Source organism: Canis lupus, chromosome 3 (assembly GCF_003254725.2).
Source record: "Canis lupus dingo isolate Sandy chromosome 3, ASM325472v2, whole genome shotgun sequence".
Classification (NCBI taxonomy): domain Eukaryota; kingdom Metazoa; phylum Chordata; class Mammalia; order Carnivora; family Canidae; genus Canis; species Canis lupus.
The window spans coordinates 71,785,397-71,809,030 of NC_064245.1; the positions used below are offsets into that span (position 1 = coordinate 71,785,397).

Below are 23,634 nucleotides of genomic sequence, written 5' to 3' on the forward strand. Positions count from 1 at the left end.
TGCACCAAACTAGATTTTATGGATCCAGATCCGAGCACCTGTTCTGCCAAATAAATGTCTTACGTTGGGCGAGTTGCCTGTGCATTGTAGTGTCTCCTTCCTCTGTTCGCCCTCCCTTGTCCCAGTCTGTAAGCTTTTTTCTTTTTAATGATGACATATGTTTCAGGTCCACCGTCTAGGGTTGGCCTTAGGATTGATCCACATTTCTTTCTAGGAAATGTAGTATTTTGTGAACTCTTCATTATTCATTCTGATATTTGAGTATACATCCTGGCCATATGTATGTTTATAAACCATACACATTTGCAACATACTAATATATTCTGTTTATAGATGCAACATACAAAAGTGGAAATAAATAGATAAGGGGCACCTGGGTAATGCAGTCAGTCGAGCCTCCAACTCTTGGTTTTGGCTCAGGTCATGATCTCAGGGTCATGAGATTGAGTCCTGTGTCAAGCTCTGCACTCATGAGATTGAGTCCTGTGTCAGGCTCTGCACTTAGTCTTCCTGCTGGAGACGGTTCTCTCTGCCCCTTCCCCACCATGCAGTCTCTCTCTCTCTCTCTCTCTCAAATAAATTAATTTTAGAAGAAAGACATAAATGGATAAAATAATAATAGAGTTTAAAGTTTAAATAAAGTTTAAAGTAGAATATATACTTTCTTCATATCCCAGTGGACCATCTTGTGCTACTCTCATTTTTTTAAAAATTGTGGTAAAATACACATGACACAAAATATGCCACCTTAGCCATTTTTTTAGTTTCAATTCAAGTTCTTTAATGTAAAAAAAAAAAAAAAAGTTCTTTAATGTAGTGTAGTATTGGTTTCGGGAGTAGAATTTACTGATTCATAACTGACATATGACACCCAGTGTTCATCACACAAGTGCCATCCTTAATGCCATTTAGTGCATCCCCCCACCTTCCCTCCAGCAACCCTGTTTGTTTTCTATAATTAAGAGTCTCTTATGGTTTGCCTCCTCTGTTTTTATTTTATTTTTCCTTCCCTTCCCCCATGTTCATCTATTTTGTTTCTTAAATCCCATATATGAATAAAATCATGATATTTGTCTTTCTCTGACTTATTTCACTGAGCGTGATATGCTTTAGTTCCATCCATGTTGTTGGAAATGGCGAGATTTCATTCTTTTTAATGGCTGAGTAATATTCCATTTTATTTATTTTTTATATATTTTTTAAATTATTTATTCATGAGAGACAGAGAGAGAGAGAGAGAGAGGGAGAGAGAGAGGCAGAAACACAGGCAGAGGGAGAAGCAGGCTCCATGCAGGGAGCCCGACGTGGGACTTGATCCCGGGTCTCCAGGATCAGGCCCTGGGCTGAAGGCGGCACTAAACCGCTGAGCCACCCGGGCTGCCCCTCCATTTTATTTATACACACATATTATATCTTCTTTTTCCACTCACTAGTCAATGGACATTTGGGCTCTTTCCATAATATGGCTATTGTTGATAGTTTAGCCATTCATTTTTATTAAGTACATTCAAATTGTTGTAAGACTATCACTACCACCTATTCTTAAAATTCCTTTCATAGTAAAACTGAAACTCTACATGCATTAAACAATAACTCCCCAATCTCCCGTCCCCCTAGCCCATGGCAACCACCATTCTATTTTTTGTCTCTGATTTTGACTACTCTAAGTACCTCCTTCCTATAAATGGAATCATACAGTATGTATCTTTTTGTGACTGGCTTTTTTTACTTGGCATAATGTCCTCAAGTTTCATCCATGTTGTTGCATGTGTCAGAATTTTCTTTCTCTTGAAGTCTGAATAATATTCCATTGTGTGTATATGCCACATTTTGCTTATCCATACATCATCGATGGACACTTGGGTTGCTTCCATGTTATACTACTTCCACTTTTGAGACTGCTGGTATAGCAGGTGAGCCAAAGAACAATGGTAGATAAGCATATGATGGGTCATAAGAGAAAAAGCAGCATTGAACTTGGCGAATGATTCAACCCTGTGGCTCTCACTCTGCTGTACATTAAAATCTCCTAGAGTGCTTTAAAAAATGATCTACATTGAGGTATTCCCAACATGGACTCTGATTTAACTGGTCTGTGAGAAGAAGAGTATTTATTTATTTAAAGCTTTGCTATCAGTAGTTTTTTTTTTAAAGCTATTCAGATGCATCCTTTGTGCAGCCAAGATTGAGAATCATTGATTACCCTTTCAGAAATTCACTCTCTAAATTTGTAAACCTCCATTGACAATACTCATTTTATGGGAATGATAATTGTCACCCTTTTCTGAATGCCCACTGTGTGTTGGGCTCTCTGCAAGCATGTGGGAGTCTAGTCTTTACCACAGTCCTTCAGGGTAGATGCTAAATCTTCTTTTTTTAAAGAGGTGAGTTTGCTGAGACTCTGAAAGCTGTAAGAATCATGGCTTAAGTAATAGCTAAGCAACCCAAAGGATCAGGATTCACACTCAAGGTCTGTCTCATTTCAGAGTCCATGTTCATTTGTTTGTTCATTCTTTCTCTCTCTCTCTCTCTCTCTCTCTCTCCTTCTTTCCTCCCTCCTACCTCCCTCCCTTCTTTCCTTCCTTCTCTCTCCCTCCCCTAGCTTCCCCTCCCTCCCTTTTTCTTTCTTTCTCTCTCTTTTTTTCCTGAAAAGGTGAATGAAAATCCGATGTGTGAAAAGTCCCCCTTCTTTGGACCTCTTCTTTGATTACATGACTCTAGCATTTTGTTTGTATTCTTTCATTTCTTCTTTTCTTTCCCACTTGAACAGACAATTCACCAAAGATTCCTTTGAGACCAAGATTTGGTCTTCATGAATACCCAGTGATTATTATCTTTGTTGCCATTGGATTTGAAAGTCTGGTTGCATGATATTGAATCTGTGAATGTGGTCTGTGACACCACCCCCTGGAGCAAACACATTGCCCTTCAAATGAAGCTCTTAGGAACTAGTAATCACTATAAAGTTCAGCTGAGCAGACCAAAATGCGGTAGGACGTTTGACAGTTGGCGTGATGCTTGTGCTTCTATAAGTCACTATAAATTGTTTATTACAGTAAATAGAGAATAAATAAAGAAACAAGCAAATTAAGAAACCAAGTAAATGCATAGCTAGTTTGAAAAACCAACACATTTAGGATGTCTTTGGAAAAAATGCACTTTCTAGTCTACTCAAGGGAAATTAAAAACTCTTGTGTTTTATTGATTTCCGCTAAGCTCATCTGCACATTGTTTACATAAAAGCTATGTGATGAAAGAAAGGCCATAATTTTTGGAAGCATGGATTTTAGATGCAGAGATTTTGGTTTTGTTTCCAGAAATGAACTCTTTCTGCAGAGAAGCATTCACCTCTGGAAAACATTTTTCATATCTCTTCTGGTGTGCATCAGTGAATAGTCGCAAGGAGAAAGCATTGTGTCTGAGCTGAGTGAGCTCAGCTTTCCTTCTGCCTCAGACCCCTGAAAAGTACTGAAAGAGGCAAGGCATCATGGGGTAGCTGCCTCCTTTGAGAGTCCACGCAAGTCATGATGATCACCTGACTCTTAATATTGTGCATTAATAAATGTACTTCTCAGCCTTCTCCGTTTTCTCTACTCCACTGAAAAATCCACTTGTTTCTCACCCACTATATGAACACTGAAAAGTCCAGAAAGGCACTTTGGACAGCAGAAGAAAACTTATTTATTTAGCATTCATTACAGTAGTATTAACTGTATATGTACCATGTCCCAGCCCCTGTCATTTTAAAAGAAAAGAGTGAGTTGTTGATAAGAATTAAACTTTAATCGTGTATATTCAAGTAGAGTGTGTTGCAAAATAAGGGCTTTTGGCACAAGTACAATGAGAATGACACACCTTGGGGCAAGTCCGATTGTGTAGCTTTGGGATTGTGTGAATAATGTAATGTGACTTTGAAACTCTTGTGTCAGAACTGGCTTTGAGTCATCTTTGGGGCACAGTCACTTAGTCATGGTGACCATTTGTTTCTTGCCCACTGCATGAGCAATCTGTTGACATTCAGTATATCATTCAGTTCACAAAATATTCCTGGATATAATCATTTGTCTTTTTCAGACTTGGAAACTGAGGTTTGGAGAGTTTGATTTTTGTCTCATGAATGCTAATGCTTGAATGTAAAATCTCATTTTTACTTTATGGAAGACCACAGGATCATGGAATTTGAAGGGACTTTAGATTTTGTCTAATTCCCTTCTAGTTCCCTTCTATTATATCCTAAAGAGTTGGTCATTCAGCACATGTTGAGGATGAATCCACTAGGTTCTTGGAGAATGCTTGATGGTTCACAGAATCATCCTTTATAAAGAGTTCCAGAAACAGAGCAGTCACAACATGGTGGTTCTTCAACTTTTTCTGTTTTGGGATCACCACCCAGAAACATCATGGGAATTTTCACACCCTAGTTATAAATTATACACAGAGACTATGTTCAGTCCTTCATTTTGAGAAAGTATGACTATCTAATTTTAAATACATTTCAAAGAATTAGTCATTGGATTGAAATGTCAAATCTAAAAAAAAAGTCCTATAAAATATTCAAGAGACCTCCTTATCCCTTAGGGTACAAATCATTACCTAAAGAGAACAAGGCACATGAAAATAGAGAACTGGTTCAGTGTAATTTATAATCAAACAATCAAAGCTTCCTGCTGATTGTTTTGTAACTTTAGATTAAGAAATTTGCTGAGCTGAGGAAGAAAACCACTTTTTACAATTATATTGTCAAGTTCTGAAGTATGTTTTGTGACTGTCAAGTCCTAAATCGATCTTTTAAACTTTGACAAGCAGATCAAATATCTGTGTAATAAAAAATATAAATTTATTATTCTTTTGATACATAGGCTTGGTATCATGTTGTTTAACATTGAGCTTTTCTTCTCAAGTGAGTATATTGGCAAGCCGTGGAAAAGCTGTTAGTTTTTACCTAATCTTTTAAAAGTGATAATTTCTTAACAGATGTGAATTTAATTTTCCCCCTATAGTGTGCAAAAAACCCAAAAGTTTTCTTGGTCATTTGACTGATGTGATTTTTGGCATTGCTTTAAATTATTATTATGGTTAAAAAGGGGAGGGACTTTCTGATGAGAACAGCACTCTCTTTAATAGCCTTTCACAAAATCAATTTCTACCATTCCTGCTGTGCTCCTGTGGAGTGCTGGAGGTTAGGTACCTTGGGAAGAGTTTGTGTCTCCTAAATTTGTCTTTTAAATTTTCATAATTTGCCCCTTTCTCCCCTCCATGCTTATCTAAACAGTTTACAACAAAGGCCTTTTTGTATAGTTTTTCTTGTGCTCGAAAGAGGGGAGTATGTGAGGGAATTTTGCTATTTACGTGGCTACTTACTATCCATTGTGGGTGATGGATTAATACAATAGATTCATGGCCCCAGTGCCCTGTTTCTTGATCTCCTCTCTTGATTGGAATAAGTCAGATCATGCATCGGGATCTTTTAAACCGGAAACAGTTCAGTGGTGGATGCACCTTTCCTAGCTGCTTTGTTCTCAGCTCATCTGGATAAGGAAGCACTGATGCCATTTGCATGTGGAGCTTCAGCAATGCGATGTCCAGGCAAATGTGCCTGGGAGTGATGGTTTCATTTTCTACAAATTCTGATCCTACCTGGGCTAATTAACTAAATTCTTATTTACACACAAACTTCAAATGGGGAGTTGATTCGGATGCCTGTTAAAGGATAGAAAAGTATTGAGAAATGTAGCTCAGAAACCTAAAGGATGCTGGTTGCAGATCAGCTGAGGGTGGATTGCACTGTCACGGCGAAAGATTGTAAGTAATCTCTTATTACCTACAGTATTTCATTGGGCATAGCGTCTCTTTTGGATTTCTTTGAGACTTTATTTTTTACTCTTTTACTTTATTATTTTGTTAGGCTGGCAGAGGGGCAATCATAAAAAAGAGAAAATGAGCAATTTTGAATTGATGGAGTGCCTTGAAAAGAGTTCTCTCAAAATAGAGTTCTTGGCTTTCCTGCAGACCAAGTGATAAAGTTTAGAAATTGTGATCTGTGGAGCTTGAAGATTTTCAAAAAGGACTAGAATCCCTTACAAAACTTCTGTTTTCTCCTTTATGTGTCACTAATTTCTTCCCTGGGACAACCTATTAAGTTATTCAAGTAGAAAAGTCTATACTCAAGATAACATGAATCAGCAAGTTAGTTCATCCCAGCCAAATGCTTTAGTGCAGGGCAAAGTAACTTTTTACTGTGATGAAATATAAGCTGGATCTGAAGACTTGTAATTATTACCGGTGGTGCTTTTTTCACACAGTTTGACTTATATGTAGAAATGCTGCTTGCTCAACTTTCCAGAAATTACCGATGTTCATCTTCTTCCCCAGCTTCACTCTAACTCCAATTAATTAATTTTGGAGCATTATCTTTTTATTGTTTTAATACTTAGAGATTTAATGTGGTTAAACTGCAACAGAATGAAAAAATATTGCTTTAATTTCAGCATATCTGGTAAGAAATCGGGCTTTAATAGTGACTAAAATTGCTATGGTTTTTTTTATCTTTTCCCGTATTAGGGTTTGTGGATTAGTTTATATCTTGAACCTGAAATTCAGTGTAACTAAAGGGGATTTTATGAAGTAATGAGATCACTACTCACCTGAAAAGACCTGTCCTGTTCATCATGACCTCACAGTTGACGTTGTGCTCACTGTCAGGTATACTTGGTTCTACAGTTTTTTATGTAGCCTCCTGAAAAGTCCTGTTTTATCTTCCAGGATTAATCCTGCTGGAATGGACCTGAGTTAATTCAGTTAAACATAGCTTACCTCCATTGGGTTGTTTAATTATTTTTGAAACTAATTAACCTAAGCAGATAGTTTGCAATTTTATTAATTTATTAATTGCATAAGTCAAGGCATAGTCATTGAAGGCAAGGTTAGGCAACATAGCTAGATACACAATTCTAAATCTCCTACTCTGCTGCCCAGAGATAAGAACTGTTACATATTTTATGAATATCCTTTCAGACCTTGTTTTGTGGCACTGTCTCTATCTCTTCATATGTTTATATATCTATTTTTTTCTTCTTACTAAAAATGGAATTGCTGAAGATGTACTCGGTTAACTTGCCCTTTTCACTTAGATCTCATATCAAATATGAGATCTATTGAAACATTTTCATGTCAGCAAATATACTTTTATTACACAATTTTTAATGGCTGTCCATAACTTAGGTAATACCGTTATTTATTTAAGTTACATTGTTGGATATTTAGTTTTTTTTTTTCTTCAACTCATTAATTTGACAAATGTTAGCCAATTTCTTAGCATAAGTCAGCAGTAGAATAGATCCAAAGCACTTTATGATTCCTACCTCACAGAGCAGGAGAGTTGATTACCAATTGTGAAAAGTACTATGGGGACAAAGTTCTAGAAGTTCTGAGTGGAGAGCCAAGATAAGGGATGGCCTTGGGGTCCTGGAAGGGCCTCTCTGAGGAGATGTTTATAAGAAGCCGTGAAGATTGGAAAAGCCGTGAAGATTGGAAAATAGGTAGAGATAAGGATGAATGGGCAGAGACAAACATGAACAAAGTCCTGAGGGTGGCAGTGGGGTGATGGGAAGCTTGGATTGCTGAGAGATAATTTGTGTAGGTACTGTCTAGGGAACAAGGGGTTGAGGATGCCAGGTGAAGCTGGAGAGGTAGGCAGGGACCAGATGATTAAGTACTTTGGTCTCAATTAGCAAAATCGTTGAACAGGCATGTGAGGGTGATATTAGGGTTGTGTTTTGAGAAAATAACTGTGACAGTGGTATGAAGAATCAGCTAGCAGAAATTCTTGACCTTTAATGTGCCACTGACCTACATCTTTGGCTGTCTGCTGCAGCCTAGGGGACATCTTCTAAGAAGAATGTTTTTGAATCTATAAGATAAAACACATAGGCTAACAAAAGAGACCAATTATATCTAAATACAGTTGCCAAAATACTAAACTCATATATGTGATGTAGTGGTATCTGTGCCTCTTTATTAACGCATCAAAAATAAGATATAGGGCAGCCTGGGTGGCCCAGCAGTTTAGCGCTGCCTTCAGCCCAGGGTGTGATCCTGGAGACCGGGGATCGAGTCCCACGTCAGGCTGCCTGCATGGAGCCTGCTTCTCCCTCTGCCTGTGTCTGTTCCTCTCTCTCTCTCATGAATAAATAAATAAAATCTTAAAAAGATACAGTGGAGAGTCTGATAGCTACTGTAATTTCAAAGGAGTGATTAAACAGTGTATCTGATAATTGTCATGTGATGTAAAAATACCCGATTTCTCTTGGTGGCAATATCACGGTAGTATTTGGAGTATTAGTATTCTCCTAATACTAGGATGGTCTGTTGCTAACATTCATGATTGAGTGAAATGGTAAATTTCAGTTTGAGATTAATGAAAATAAGGGTGTACTATTTTCCCTCACCCAAGTTCATGGGCCACCTGAATCCTATCCACAAGACTCCTTGGGAGTCCATGGACCCTGGGCTAAGAAAAACCTCTGAGGGGAAGATGAGTAAAAGCCGAAAGCTGGTTAACAGGCAATTGTAGATGAGAGACTGGGTTAGCCTGAAGAAGGCAACAATAGAAATGGGGAAAGGGAAGAAGACAGGTACAAGACAGATACACTAACTATTCTAGGTTTAGATTTAGGACTGTAAGAAAGAGATTTGTCAAGAGGAACCCTAAGTATGTAGCTTCCATCATCAGATGGCTGAGATGGGAACAACGGGAGTAGGAAGCCAGACCCTTCACAAGATAAGTTGAAAGTATACCGGGGCATTGCCAGGTGGGCAGTTGATGTTTTTGGGAACTCAGAGGAATGATCTGGAATGAGGTCTCAGTATGAGAAGCATGTTCCTGGAGATTATAGCTGGAGCCCTGGGCAGTGATGAGGTTGCCTAGAAGTTGAACCAGGTGAGCAGAGAAAGGGCCCAGGAATAAGCCTTCAACACTGAAGGCCCAGAAGGAGGACAGGAGATGTTCAAGGACATTGAGAAATATGAGAGAAGTAGCAGAATAGCCAGGAGGAGGTGGTTTCCTGGAAGCCATTTTAAGACAAGTGTGGTCAATGATGTTGAAAGACATTCAGAGGTGAAGTAACATGAGAATTGAAAAATACAGCTTGAATTTACCATCAAAAGGTTATGAATGACTAGAAGCGAGTGATTTTGGAGAAGTGATATGAGTGGAATGCAGTTTGATGTAGTGGTGGGAGGGAGTAGGAGGGAAGAGCTTGAAGAAAGCCAATGTAGAAGATTCAAGTTTGAAAAGATTCATACAGTTCTGAAGAATAGTCTTGTAATTCCCTCTCATACCCATTATCTGTTTCACCTCGTCTCTTCCCCAGAGAGAAAATCTTGGTGGGGGAGGGGAAAAGATGTGGTTGTGGTTTGTTGGTTTTGTTTTATATAAATGTGATGTGCTACATAGATATTTTTTCTATGCACGCATGTGACGAGTTTTGGGGATAATAGTACTAATAGCTACCATTTTTATGGCCATTACTTCGTACCAGATAATGTTCTAAGAACTTACTTATAAACCTCACATGAGCCCTATAAGACTACTGTTATTATCTACATTTTACAGTATCAGGAAATTGAGTCCCAGAGAGGTTACAGAGTTTTTGTAAGGTCATATAGCCAGACCATTAAACAGGGAAACAGCCATCCATGAACCACGGTTTGTCACAGCCGTAAGGGGCATTAGTCAAATATGTGGTAGGGCTGGGATTAGAATACAGGAAGTCTAGTTCAAGACCGCCTCATTCTGCTGCATAATAATGTAGAACACAGGAATATTGTATATCTTTTATTGGTCCTTGTTGCTGGGCCTTTAGGTGGTTTTCTTCTTTTTCTCATAAATGTCTTCTGTAAACATTCATACATATCTCATAAATGTGTCCTAGTATTTACCTAGAGGAATTATCAGTATAAAGAATTTTTTAAATTTTTTATTGGAGTTCAGTTTGCCAACATATAGCATAACACCCAGTGCTCAGCCCATCAAGTGCCCCCGTCAGTGCCCATCACCCAGTCACCCAGTATAAAGAATTTTTGACAGATACCTCTGCCAAGAAAGTTTGCTATTGTAATCAAAGCTGTGATGAACAGTGGGCTCATGAATGTCTGTTTCCTTGTGTAAGGGTCCCAGCAAGAATATTAAATACAGTACTCTGAAGAGTATATAGTTTTCTTTTTAATCTGGTAAAGTGTACTGTATTATTTCATATATTCCCTGTAATATGAATACCGCATTATGTCAACATCTTTACAGCAAACTATTCTTCATCCCCCAAAATAAATAAATACAATAAGCAGCACACCGAATTCCCAACATTCTCTGGGCAGATTTTCCCTGCCTCTTTGCTGTTTGTTAGCCATCATTCCACCTCTTGAGATGCCAGGGGCCTGGGTGGCACTAGAACATGTTACTCCACAATGAACCAAATGACTATTTCTGTTCTGGACCGTTTTTACAAGGAAAGGTGCTCTTGAGTGGGGATGTAAGGAAACCCTGACTCCAGCCTGTGGCTCAGCCCTTGGCTTCCATGGTGGAAGAGTTCATTTGGCCAGCGATCACATACTTTATTTCAAAATCCCCAAATCCTTGCTTATTTGACCCAATCAATTTTTGTCTTCCATTATCTCAGAAATGAATCCCAAAAAGGAAGAAAGACCGCCCTGAACTCATTCAAAGATAACCAGTTCTAGGCTTGTGTACATGCGCTTTTATAAGGCAACTCAAATGCTGACGATCTGGAGATGGGCCAACTTCCCAGGAGGTCAGCTCCCTGTAGGTTTCATGCGTGACTGCTGTCCTAGCCCTACTGAGAAAGGCTTCCTGTGTCTGTGATTTATGGAGACTGGCGAACCATCGATTCTTCAACCTTACTCAGCGACCTCTTGCACTGGTAGTTATGCACTGCTGCCTTCTTTTGCCTCCCAGGGTCAAAATCAGCTGATGAACCTGTGGAATAGTCCACCCTGCAGCATTTTAACCAGATGGTTGCTGATCCAGGGCTTTCTGTGGACTATTTAATTTCCCAGTGAACTCACTAGCAGTGTTGCAAATAAGAATATATTTTTCTTTTCTTCTTCTCCCACAAGAGACTTCATGATTCAGGGATCAAAAAATCATACTAAGCAACACTCTGGGTTTAAGGATTCGAACTTGCCATGACATTGTACCAAGTCAGATTTATCTCTTGTCCATTACCAGGAGAAATAATATTTATCCACTTCCCAGAATGATAGGGAAGAGACGGTCTGTGAGATGTTTGCTAATTCCCGATATTTTACATTTAAATTATAGAAATGTGTGTTTCATTCTTTTTTCTAGCAACTGCTTTTCAAGATATGGATGGGAGAATAGATTACTGAAAGAATGGTTTTTAAATCACCTTTGCTTTAGTATCGGTTCTTAGGAGAGAGCAAATAGTGTGATGGTTAAGAGCACAGGCCATAGAACATCAGGCTGCCTGGGGTTGAATCCCAGCACGACCACTTATTAACTGTGTGACCTTAGGCAAGCCACTTAACCTTTCTGTTCTTTACTTTCCTGGTCTGTGAAATGGGAAGTGTTGAGAATTAAATGAGTAATATGCAAAAAGTGCTTAGAACAGTGTCTGGCTCATGGTGAGTGCCCGGTTAATGTCACCCACTCTAGTTATTTTTGCAACCCCCCCTTGTTTGCTTCCATCCTTCTCTTCTCCAGCCTGTATGGGGAGTCTAGTGAGAGAGGCATGGCAAGGGGCATTTCCAGGTCCCTAGAGAGGATAAAGCCCAGGCACTTATCAGGGATCTGTCACCTGTTGGTTCCAAAAGGGGGGCAGTTTACCACTTTTATACTTACTGCATTTGAATAAATGGGAGGGCTTTTGGAATTTTGAGGTTTCATCTTTGGGGAAGAGGAGGAGGATACCCCTGATGGTTGGTGTCCTTGTGGAGTCCAGGTGGGAAGGAAATCTGGGCACATAGTTTTGCTCCAGTCTTTGGGTTTATTGACAGGGGTTACCGAAGTTCATTCTGGGGAAGGAGAGTGGTTTTACCTTTTTTTTTTTTTTTCTCCATTGAATTGATCTCCTATGTATATTTAGGTTTAGTTGTTTAAAATTAAGATTTGTGTAGGTGCCCCTGGGTGGCTCAGTTAAGCATCTGACTCTTGGTCTCAGCTCAAGTCTTGATCTCAGGGTCATGAGTTCAAGCCCCGCCTTGGGTTCCATGCTGGAGCCTACTAAAAAAAAATTTAGAAACTAAATTAAGATTTATCTTTAAGGGATGAGCAAATTATTATTTGCATTTTTTTGTTGACTCCTTGTTACTTTATGACCAAAGAAATACCCACGTTTGGATACTTGCAAGGAAAATACATTTTTAATTCATTGAATAAATGAATATTTTCTGATCTTGAAAAAATAGATGGAGGGAGGGGAGCTTATAATCAGAAGCACAATCAGCCTTGTCTGAAGAGAAGGATGGCTAGAATGCAGGCTCAAAAATATAATCAACTAGTTATCATGCAAGGGAGTCTATATTTTGTGCGAATTACTCTCACATGTAAGTAGGTATATTAATTTGCTAGGACTGCCAGAACAAAATACCCCAGACTAGGTGGCTTAAAGAGCAAAAATGTATTTTCTCACAGTTCTGGAAGTCCAAGGTCAAGGTGCCAGTAGGCTTAGTTTCTTCTGGGGCCTCTCCCCTTGGCTTGCAGATGGCTGCTCTCTTGTTTCCTCTTCATGTAGGTCTTTCCCTAGTGCATACATACCTCCTGTCCTTCCTCATAAGGACGCCAGTCTTGTTGGACTACGGGCCCACCTTAAAGGCCTCCTGTAACCTCAGGCACCTCTTCGAAGGCCCTGTCCCCAATACAGTCACATGCTGAGGAACTGGGGTTAGTATTTTAACATATGTGAAGGAACATGTTTTAGTCTACAACATAGGGGTTTGTTGGAAATTGAGTGAGACTTGAGGGGTCACTTTAAGGCAGTTCCTACGTTACGGCCTGCTCTGTGCACAAGAGAAGCATGGTCCCAAATGGGAATGTAAGTGCTGCAGTGGGAGAATTATTGGGACTGCAGCTGGAGAAATAGGAGCAGCCTATACACATCATCGTGGTGGCCTCTGTCCACAGGGAGCAGAGACCACACCTGCAGCCAGATGGACACTCATGGTTTGCAGCTGGTAGGTGGTTGGAAGGGGATGTTCAGTGAGGGAACTTCCTCACAAGCCATCCCAGTGATAACTTTTAGCATACTGTCAAATTTTGCACTAACCAGAAAATGCTAACCAACCACAGACCTTGGTGAAACAGAATTTTTTTCCCTAATGTGTTTACATATTTCTGCCACTACAAAGTCATTTTATCTTCGGTGCTTAATTATCTGTACTAATGGGGGGGAATATTAGTGTGGAAAACACAAAGACGGGTTTCATTTCCCAGCTTCCTGGGCTACGTCCATCAGTTTTGCATTCTGCATTCTTCTTCTAGCTCTCTCCCTTGCTAGCCATGTCTCTGTAAGCAAGTTGAGTAAGCTCACATTCCTCACCTAGAAGAGGACAGCTTCGGCCAAGTTAGATTATTGGTTTGCAAATTCAACATGCAGAAGACTCCTGTGTTAACAAGTGCATGTCCCCTGGGCCCTTCCCCATAGAGATTCTGATCCGGTAGGGTCTCAGATGAGGCCCAGGAATATCCATTGTCAGCGAGCATCCCTACGTGAATCAGACTCAGAGAATCCTCTCATTCCACTCTGGGAACCTGGTCTGAGATCTGTCCTAGTCAGGAAAAGAGACTGGGAGCAAAGAGACTTGAGCACAAGCCCAGGTTTGAGAAATTGCAAGTTTTGGATACTTCTTACTGCCTTTTTTGGTGCTCGTCCCCAAAGCTACACAACTTAAATTTTCTATGGTGCCTGTATGCAGCTATGAAGCTACGAGACCGTACACACAGATTGCACAGCATGGGCAAGGGATCCTACTTCAGGGCTATGATTTCTACTGTCTTTGAGACTCTCCTCCCAGACTTTCCCGTCTCCAGTCTTACATGTCTCAGAGCTAACTGGTCCTACCTTGACTGGACACTTACTGGCTCTGCTGCCTCCCTTCGTGGATCATATGTGGACATTCTGTCATTTATCTCATGCCCACCATGGAATGGCTGCTGCTGTCTCAGGCCTGGGTTGTAGAAGAGTCAATGACTCCATAATGAATGCAGAAGGGGAAAAAAAATCACCAGGAGGTAGAGTGCTTGCCAGTATATTGTGGAGCGGAACAGGCAGCAAAAGGTCTAGCTAGTGCTGAAAGGGGAAAACAGCCCCTGCTTTTGTTCCCCCAAAATCTCAGTGCCCTGTATTAGTTTTCTTTCGCTGAGTATCGGATTACCACAAATGTAGTTCATGGTAAACATCCCATAAAACAACATCCCGTAGTTAATGTGGATCTGGATTCTGATTACAGGTTAGCCCAGTCCCCTGCTGAGAGCCTCACAGGCCAAAAGCAAGGTGTCAGCCAAGGCTACAGTCTCATCTGAGGCCTGGGGTCCTCTCCAACGCTCACTGGTTCTTTTTTTTTTTTTTTTTTTAAAGGTTTTATTTATTTATTCATGAGAGACACAGAGAGAGAGAGAGGCAGAGACACAGGCAGAGGGAGAAGCAGGCTGCATGCAGGGAGCCCGACACGGGACTCGGACACAGGACTCGATCCCGGGACTCCAGGATCATGCCCTGGGCCAAAGGCAGGCACCAAACTGCTGAGCCACCCAGGGATTCCTGCACTCACTGGTTCTTGGCAGAGTTTATTTCCTTATGGTTGTGTGACCAACATCCTCATTTTGTTATTAGCTTTTGACCAGGACCGTTTTCAGCTCTAGAGACTCCTGTTGGGTCCTTGCCCTGTGTCCCCTCCTTTTATACATGGCAGCTTCCTTCTTCAAGGCCAGCATCTGTTGCTACTTTTTGCCTTTAAGGGCTCACCTGATTAGGTGAGGCCCACCCAGGAGAAACTTTCTTTTAATTAACCTGAAGTTAACTGATGAGAGATCTTCATTAAATCCACAAAATTACTTCACCTTACAATGTGACCTAATCACAGGAGTGATAGCCTGTCATGTTCCTAGGTCTTGCCCATACTCAGGGAGAGGAGCTATTCAGAGCGTGTGTATCAGGAGGCAGGAATCTTAGGACCATCCAAGAATTCTTCCTACCACTTGTCAAGAGTGTTTATTGTATGTTGGGCACCAAATCTTAACTGTTAACTTGTTAGAAACGCCACAAAATTTTTAATACTAATTTCTGGGGGAATCTCCAATTGTATAAATTCTAAACTGCAACTTTTTTGAGAAATGTTGTTAGCAAAATAAAGTGTCTAGTCTTTCCTTCCAGAATTCGAAATCACAGAGTGCTAGGAAATCCAGTTGCTTTACCCCTTGTGCAGGTGAGAAAACAGACTCAGTGGGAAAGACTTCCCAAGGTCATGGAGCAAGGCTGGGAGTTAGTTGGCTGGCCCTTTCTGCCATTGCTTTTCCTATGTGTCTCTTCGTTTACCTTTAAGATGAGCCTGGGCAGCCTCGGTGGCTCAGCGGTTTAGTGCTGCCTTCAGTCCAGGGCGTGATCCTGGACACCAGGGATCGAGTCCCACATCAGGCTCCCTGTACGGAGCCTGCTTCTCCCTCTGTGTCTCTACCTCTCTCTCTCTCTCTCTCTCCCCGCTCCCCCACCCCATGTCTCTCATGAATAAATAAATAAAATCTTAAAAAAAAAAAGATGAGCCCCAAGTACTCGTATTAATCTGGAGCTCATTGATGTTAATGAGCAGTGTTTTTTGTTTCCCATTATTGTCCTGAATTGGAACATTTTTCTTATAATGTGTTTGTGAATTAGTTATTAAATGAAATGTAATCTTAATAAAATGAGTTTTTGGTTGTTCATGTATATTTGTATAATCTTTATAATTTTCATGATGACTCCCACTGTCCAGGAATTATAGAGCTGAGGGTGAAGATAGGAACCAGAGAAAGGTTTTGTGATCCAGCTGCCTCACCGAAAAACACTTTTTTTGTGATTGACAATTGAATTGACATTCATCAGATAATTTTCCATGTTTTCCCCCCCCTATATTCAGTGATATTTCAATTTCTGTTTAAGTAGAAATAGGATGCATTTTTTTTTTCCATTTCTTCTTTTGGAGTAGAATCTTACCATTGACAAGACAATGTTTTTCTATAGAGGTTTGTATTAAAGCTTCTTCTGCTCCAGACTGCCTACCAGTAAATGACCTCACAGGTAGACAGACTCACCCTTAGCTTGAAAAGTGACTGCTGCCAAGTAAGAAGCTAGTTATTACCCCAGCATGGAGGCAGTGGATGTGTCAGGGAGGAGCAGAATGTCCTCAGCGTGTATGGCTAGAATAATGTGGCGCTTAGCCCAGCCCCCGTGCTGCCTGATTTGGGGTGAAACAACGGGCTGCTTGGAGGCTTGGAATGGATCTGGGCACACGTCTTTGGCATTTGACAAGGTGTGTTTGTGGGCTGAATCCTCAAGACCGAGAAAACGTTGCAGCCATAGGCTATTTCTGAGTCCCATCGCTTGCATCTTCTTATATATCAACGCTTAGGCACAGACAGGGACATCTCTGAGAATGGCTCATCAGATGGTTCATCTGAGAATGGCTCAACCATTTCACCACTGCTTCTGTCATGAAGCCCCTTGTTGTCTGCTTCATCACCGTATCACACCCTCCTGCGCCCTGGAGCATGGCATTTGTGGTTTACACTCTACCCTATATGAAATTCATTTGTGCATTTATTTAGAGATTTGCTAAATCTCGATTAGAACATAAGTTCCTTAAGGTCAAGGACAGCGTCTCCGGTGTATTCCTGGCAGTCATCTTTATAGCTATCACACACTGTAGAAATTCCTAGTCTGTGGGCCTCAGACCTCTGGGAAAAAGAAGGTATTTCAGAGGCTGCGTATCTGTATGTGTACCCAGCATTTTATATGTCTGTGGTGACTCTTTTTCAAATATATTTGGATTCTCTTGGGTTAAATAATACACAAGTTTCTTTAAAAGTGCCCTTACTTTGTTATAATTTGGGTCTTTTCTCAGCCAGTATTTACTAAGAGTACACTAAAAGATGCTTTTGTGTTGAGAGCCACTGCCCTTCAGCATCTAGCAAGGTGCTCTGCATTTTGAGCTATTTGGGGTATTTCCCTATCTCAAGCCCTCTGGCCCTGTTTCTTCTTTATGGTATGCAAAGAAAGCTAACGTGCTTCTTCCTTCCCCTTTGTAGCACTAATAACCGTTTAGGTTCTTTAATTCTTGGAATGAATACTAGATGATTGTCCACCTCCACACCCTAGACAGGAAGCTCCTGATCCCCTGGTCTTCCTGTGACCTACTGCCTACCAGAATGACCTCACCTGGTAGGTTCAGTACGTATGTTAGTGGTCAGAAGCTCTGTGATCACAACCGGGAGTGTTTTTAGTACCCACTCTTTAATATGTAGACATGTTTCTGGTTTTTAGAAGTTGAGAATTCTTCTGGTGAATAATATAATCCCCAAAGTTCTCCAGTCTCCAAATCACAGGATTTGAAGGAATACTTTAACTAATTTTAATGTTAAAGCAAAATGTCTGCCACCTGGTGTCAGATTAAGAATTAGCATCTCAGCTAATTCTCGCATGGAGTGAATCCCATTAATTTTACTATTTAGTTGTTGAAGTAGGTTATACATTTCATATAAAATTATAATAAGCACCGTTCTGAAATTACTTCTCACTTGCTACCTATGGATTTGTATTTAACATTGTTGGGTTTTCCTGAGTCTAAAAACTAATTGGGAATGAAAGTCTAATTTTAGTAAAGTTTCTCAATACTGCTGACTCTGTAGCATTGAATTTTATGGAGGAGAGAAATAATAACTTTTATGTGAAACAAAAATAGCCTTAAATATTATCAATATTTTATGAGTTTGTATAAACCTTATTACTGCAGATGATTTTTTCTAATAGCTTTGGTCAGAAGGAAGGATAAAAACTCCTTTTTAACAAACCTTTGAGTAGCTAACATTGACTGGTTTGGATTAAATGAGAATGCAGGTATTCATGAGGGTCCCTAGAATTAGAGTCAATCCAAGTCTGGGCTTGAGAAATAAGAGATGAGTAAAGAATATGTGTCTCTGTTTTGTAAAGACTGAGGTTTAAGTAGGGGAAAGTTCTTTTCTTATTTACTGCATTCTCCTCATTAACTTACCTGAAAGCTGTTTATTTGCAGTGGTGAAGAGACATTGCGGCATAATGTCCTGCCTTTTAGGCCAACAGTAAGATGATATGAGATAAAGTGAATCCTTCCAGAAGTAGTAAGGAGTTCTCAATGTTAGGAGGTGGACCTATTTATTAACCACCTGTAGCCCTTGTTGTCAAGATGCCAGAGAGCTGCTGTGATATCCACCCATTCCATTTATAGCCTCAGGGAGCCAAATGTCTATTGCAGGAGTCAGGTAATAACTAAACATATAGATAAAGTAAGATGTAAACACTTACTGGTCAGCATAGAAAACTACCCTGATAGAGTGGGGTAGAGTGGAACTAGATCAGTGAGGAGAATTTGAAACAAGAGCAAAAGCCTTTTGAGGAGCCCAAAATAGATGCCTCTTTGTCCCTGTTCTGCCCACTTTGACCTCCAGGTCCTTGCTCAAAGCCTACTTATTCCACTTTAGACATGTTTCTAACCCAGCTGTGTAGCAGATAAGGGATGAGGTTTAGGGAATTAGAAGAGAGCTGGATGGAATGAGAAGCTAGATCAAAAGAAAAAAGAAGCTGGTAGAGCCAAACCTTCCAGTAAGAGCAAGGGGACAGCTTAGCCCTCGTGGGGTAGGGGGACCAGTGGACCCAGACCAGATTGCAAAGGGCTCAAAGAACACGCCTATTGGCAGCAGTAGATGTAAGGAGTTTAAGGGTCTCTCGTTGACATTTGATAGCAGTTGATATTTGAAATAATGGACTTAAGGCACCAAAAAGAAGTAAAATTATGCTCTGGGCACTTGAATAAAACAGAGACTAGAGCAACAGGCACAAGGAGCTTAGGCTAAAGGTGTTGGCCCTACTGGAATGTGAGTTCTTTGAAGGCAGGAATTGTCTTTCATTCATTCATATCTGTATCCTGGAAACTGAGCTGAGTGTAGTCTAAAGCTGTGAGTTGTTCAGTCGATGTTCTCTGATTGTGTGATATTAAAGGGGAATTACTTCTCTAGACAAATCTTCATGGAGATATTAGAATTAGATATGCCTGAGACTAGTTGTGCAGGCAAACTGTTAGTTCAGTATCCCTGTGCACAGTTCCGTTACAGAAGAGTGGTTTAGGCAGCTTCTGTTCTTTTAGACTCTATTGATTTATTTTTAACTGTAACAAAATCATAAATCTTTTTTTGAAATAGCTGTATGTACCACTCACTTAATGATTTACTGATTTGTTGTGTGCTTTGAGCATCTTCTGTGTGTGTAACCTTGGGCTAGATCCTGTGGGTGCAGATTGGTAAAGATTTCACCTGCCCTCAATTCTGCAGATAGACACTATCTCTACATATATTAACTATTGTTATAGGTTGAGTTGTGTCCCCCAGAAAGATATGTTGAAGTCCTACCTCCTGGTACCTGTGTGTTTGATCTTATTTGGGAATAGGGTCATTGCTGATGTGATCAAGTTAAGATGAGTTCATACAGGAGTAGGGTAGGCCCTTAATCCATTATGACTGGTGACCGTATAAGAAGAGGGGAATTTGGACACAGACCAAAGGGGAATGCCCTGTGATGACAGACGTACACAGAGAAGGAAGGGCCTTGTGAAGGGAGCAGGGGCGGGGGGCAGACCGGGTTACGTTGCTACCAACCAAGAAATGCCTGGGGCCTCCAAGCAGCTGGAAGAGACAGGGTAAGACCCTCTCCCAGCAGCTTTGGAGGAAGCACGGGTCTGCCAACAGCTCAATTTTGGATTGCTAGGCTTTAGTACTATGAGACAATAAATTTCTGTTGTTATTAGCCATCCAGTTTGTGGTACTTTGTTATGGCAGCCCAGGGAAAGGAGTACAACTCTAGTACATTTCTTTATGAATCAGGGTTCTGGGGTGAAATAGATGATCACTCCACTGGGGTCACTGAGGGGAGTTTAAAGAAGACACTGTGTACAGAGGCTTGGGGAAGATTGAGAACCTCCAGAGTATGAGGAAGCCTTCTGGGGTTGACAGCAACAGGTTCCCATTGGCACATTCCAGGCCCGAAGGGCCAAGAAGATGGGAGGTTCCTGGAACCCAGGCAGAGGTAGATTTGCAACTGTGAGTATAGACAAGGGGTGACCCAACTGTAGTCCCAGGCAACCTGTGCTCTTGCAGAAGGGGAGCTGGGGAGTTCTCCTCTTTCTCCTCCCATGTTCCTGTCCTCTGCTGAGCCTCTCATTGGCGAAACCTACCAAGGGTTTAGCCTCTCAACTGGAAAGGGTGGAGACTAGACTGAAAAGGGAAACTGGAGAATATCCCACACATTTGGGATAAGGAGTAGATGTCATTCAAAGATGTCTTCTCTATGAGAAGGAAAGAATCGGATGTCTGAGATCGTGTTGTTCATACCACTGGTTCTCAACAAATTCTGTGATTGCCAACAGAGACTACCGAGAATTGTTTATTTTGGAGTGCAAGATTCAAGGCAGTGGAATTCATTCAACAAATTCTTATTAAGTACTTACTATAGTGCCAGATACCAGACAGCCCCTAGGGATAAGTACCAAGTAAAACAGACTTGTCCTTACTCTCACAGAACTTACCTCCTAGAACTCAGAGTTCTATTCATAAAACTTACTCTTGGTGCCTACCAACTATGTGAACAAGGGTTAAAACTCCCACAGGACTCCATTCTCTCATGTTACTCAGTGTAATTTTAAGTTACTGACTAGATGCCACTTTTCCCCAATGGACTACAAGATTCAGGTCCAACATCTAGCCCGAAGCCTGGCTCCTGGCAGATGGTCACTGAATGCATTGATAAATGAAGGAAGGAAGGAATGACAGAGTGCTTTGATTTGCCATAGAGGAAAAGCTTTTCTTCTCTTCTTTCAGGTTCAGTACTTGAGGACTGCAAATTATGCTGACCTAAGACAGATGAGCAAGAGGAAGAATCCCAGATTGAATTATGTACTTACGTATGAGAGTTCACAAAGAAATGTAACTTGGGGAGGCTGTTAGGATTGGAGGCTTATGTAAAATCTTAACAGGAGATGGTGGGGGGAAAGGGTGCTTCTGAACACATGACTCTTTAGAAGGTTGAAGGGAGGTAGAGGTCACTATGAAAAAGCAGGTGATTTTTTTGGAAAGCTAAGTGGGCTCTTAGGAGAATAGATAGGAGATAATGATAGTTTGGTAACCATATGTTTGGGTGTTGATTTCTCAGCTTCCAGAAGAGATTAGAGTTGCTCTCAGGGGGAGGGGATTTATGACAACTGAGTTCTTTTTGGGAGGTTCTACTTTTAGGCAGGGAAGGGATTTCAGGAACTCAACTACTTTCAGCTGAAGATAATTTCTGTACCAGAGTAGCTTATTCTATTCTAAAATTTTGTTTTATTATTTAGGCATTTCTGAACATTAGTGAGTGGCTTAAATTTATTTATTTATTTATCTATTTATTTATTTATTTTAAAAGATATTATTTATTTATTCATGAGGGACACAGAGAGAGAGAGGCAGAAACATAGGTGGAAGAAGAAGCAGGTTCCCCACAGGGCGCTCAATGCAAGACTCCATCCCAAGACCCTGGGCTCACGCTGTGAACAAAAGGCAGATGCTCAACCACTGAGCCACTCAAGTGCCCCTTAAAAATATTTAAAAATGGACGAAATCACTATATGGGAAAATATTTGAAAGGACCATTTGAGCAAATCCTTTACAAAGCAAACACGTTAAAACAAAATAATGTATGATTTATCTACTTTGCAACTCGAGATTTAGTGTTTGGGAGTTTTGTGTTGAGAGTTTGACTTTGTTCAGCTTTAGAAATTGAAACCAAGTATTTATTATCTTACCCCCCCCCACCCCTCCCGGTCTGGTCATTGTTCTATTAAATTGATTAGTCCATAAGAATATGCACTGCAGTTAAAGCCTGAATGGGACTATGACTGGATTTGTTATGCACTATAACCTTTTCACATCTAAGTTAATGATTTAAATCTAGACCAAGAATTTGGGGGAATGCTTTTACTAACTTAATGTTAAAGTGAAATATCTGCCACCTGGGCATCAGATTAAGAACCAGAAGGTGTCAGAGGGAGCAGTTACTTGATAGACTTTATTCCCTTGGTCTTAAGACATTGGCTGGTATTAGATTAGAGGTATTAACTCCTTTAGGCCTCTGAAGTACCAATACTAACCGGAAGCCTGCACTCCTTTGATGACCATATAAGGAAAGTATTTCTAGGAAAAAATGTCACAGAATCCATGAGCGACTGTGTTGTCTAATAGCTTCAGGATGGGGAGATTTAAAGAGAATGAAAAGCAGCTGACTTAACCATTTTCCTAGAGACAGTTCCTACTATTTCTGCATAAAGATGTATGATGTGATCCTTAGAGAGTCTCACTCCAATTATTGTGTCCTCTATCGGAACAAGTAAGTAGAGAATCTAGTTTTTATACTTGTCAGTGGTATGAAATGCTTTCTTAGCTTAAGAGTAATTGAGTAAAATGACTTGTGAAAAAAAAAATTAGTGATGGAAACCAAAGAAAGAGAAGGCAGGTTCAAAAAGCCACTGGTCTGTTTCTCAAAATGTAGCTTGAATTTTGGATTTAAAATGTGTCCTTCCTCGGAGAGTTTGCATCTCATAAGGAAGAATTGTGTTAATAGCGGCTCATTATTAGATTTTGGTGGAGTTTCTCCGTCAATACAAATATGCTGAGTAATAAGAAGACATTTCAGAGCCTTGATGTAGAAATTATTCTCACAAAAGCTGGCTTGAGCTGGCTCTCACCCATGCTAGGAACATCTACGTTACAAGCATGTATGAGGAAAATTGCTTTCCCTCTTGAGATAACTGTAAATAGACGGTACCGTCAGAAGAGAGTGAAGAGTTATGGAACCCCAGGGAATTTTTAGAAGACGGGGGCAAATGTATTTTTCCTGTCCATGAGAAAAAGTTCTTCAGTGTTTGGCAGAGACAATCTTTCATTTGTGCTGGATTTAAGATGACAGTTTGCCTGCGCCTGGGAGTGCTAAAATCAAGAGAGTCCCAGGAAAATCAAGATGCCTTGTTCCTTCGGTTTGACTGCCTTATGCATTGTAGGACATTTAGCATCCCTGGCTTCTAGCCACCACTGGCGCCTGCTAGCCATTGTGAGAACCCCAAACACTCCCATACATTTCTGAATGCCCCTAGGAGTGGGAACTGTCCCTGATGTGAACCACTCTGAGAGTCTAGCCTGTGGTGTTGGGGCACCCTGGTCCTACTGACAGGACCAGTCCTGAAATAAGGTGAATGGATGCAGGAGGCTATCTTCAGTCTCCAAACAAACAAAAACTCAAATGCAGTTTTAGTTTAAATGCCTTTGACGCACGCGCGCACGTGCACACACACACA

General features: G+C 40.6%; 1 protein-coding gene across 12 annotated transcripts in view; it reads left to right on the top strand.

Moving 5' to 3' along the window:
• The window catches only part of APBB2 (amyloid beta precursor protein binding family B member 2), a 375,499-nt gene that overhangs the window by 207,646 nt on the left and 144,219 nt on the right, over positions 1-23,634 (top strand). The window contains exon 1 of one of the 12 annotated variants that reach the window (XM_049108654.1): positions 5,646-5,802. The exons of the other annotated variants lie outside the window; for them this stretch is intronic. Within the exon in view, the coding sequence (XP_048964611.1) occupies positions 5,751-5,802 (52 nt within the window). The 5' untranslated portion in view covers positions 5,646-5,750. Of the gene's footprint in view, positions 1-5,645; positions 5,803-23,634 lie in introns of those variants that run through there. 12 annotated transcript variants of the gene reach the window in all.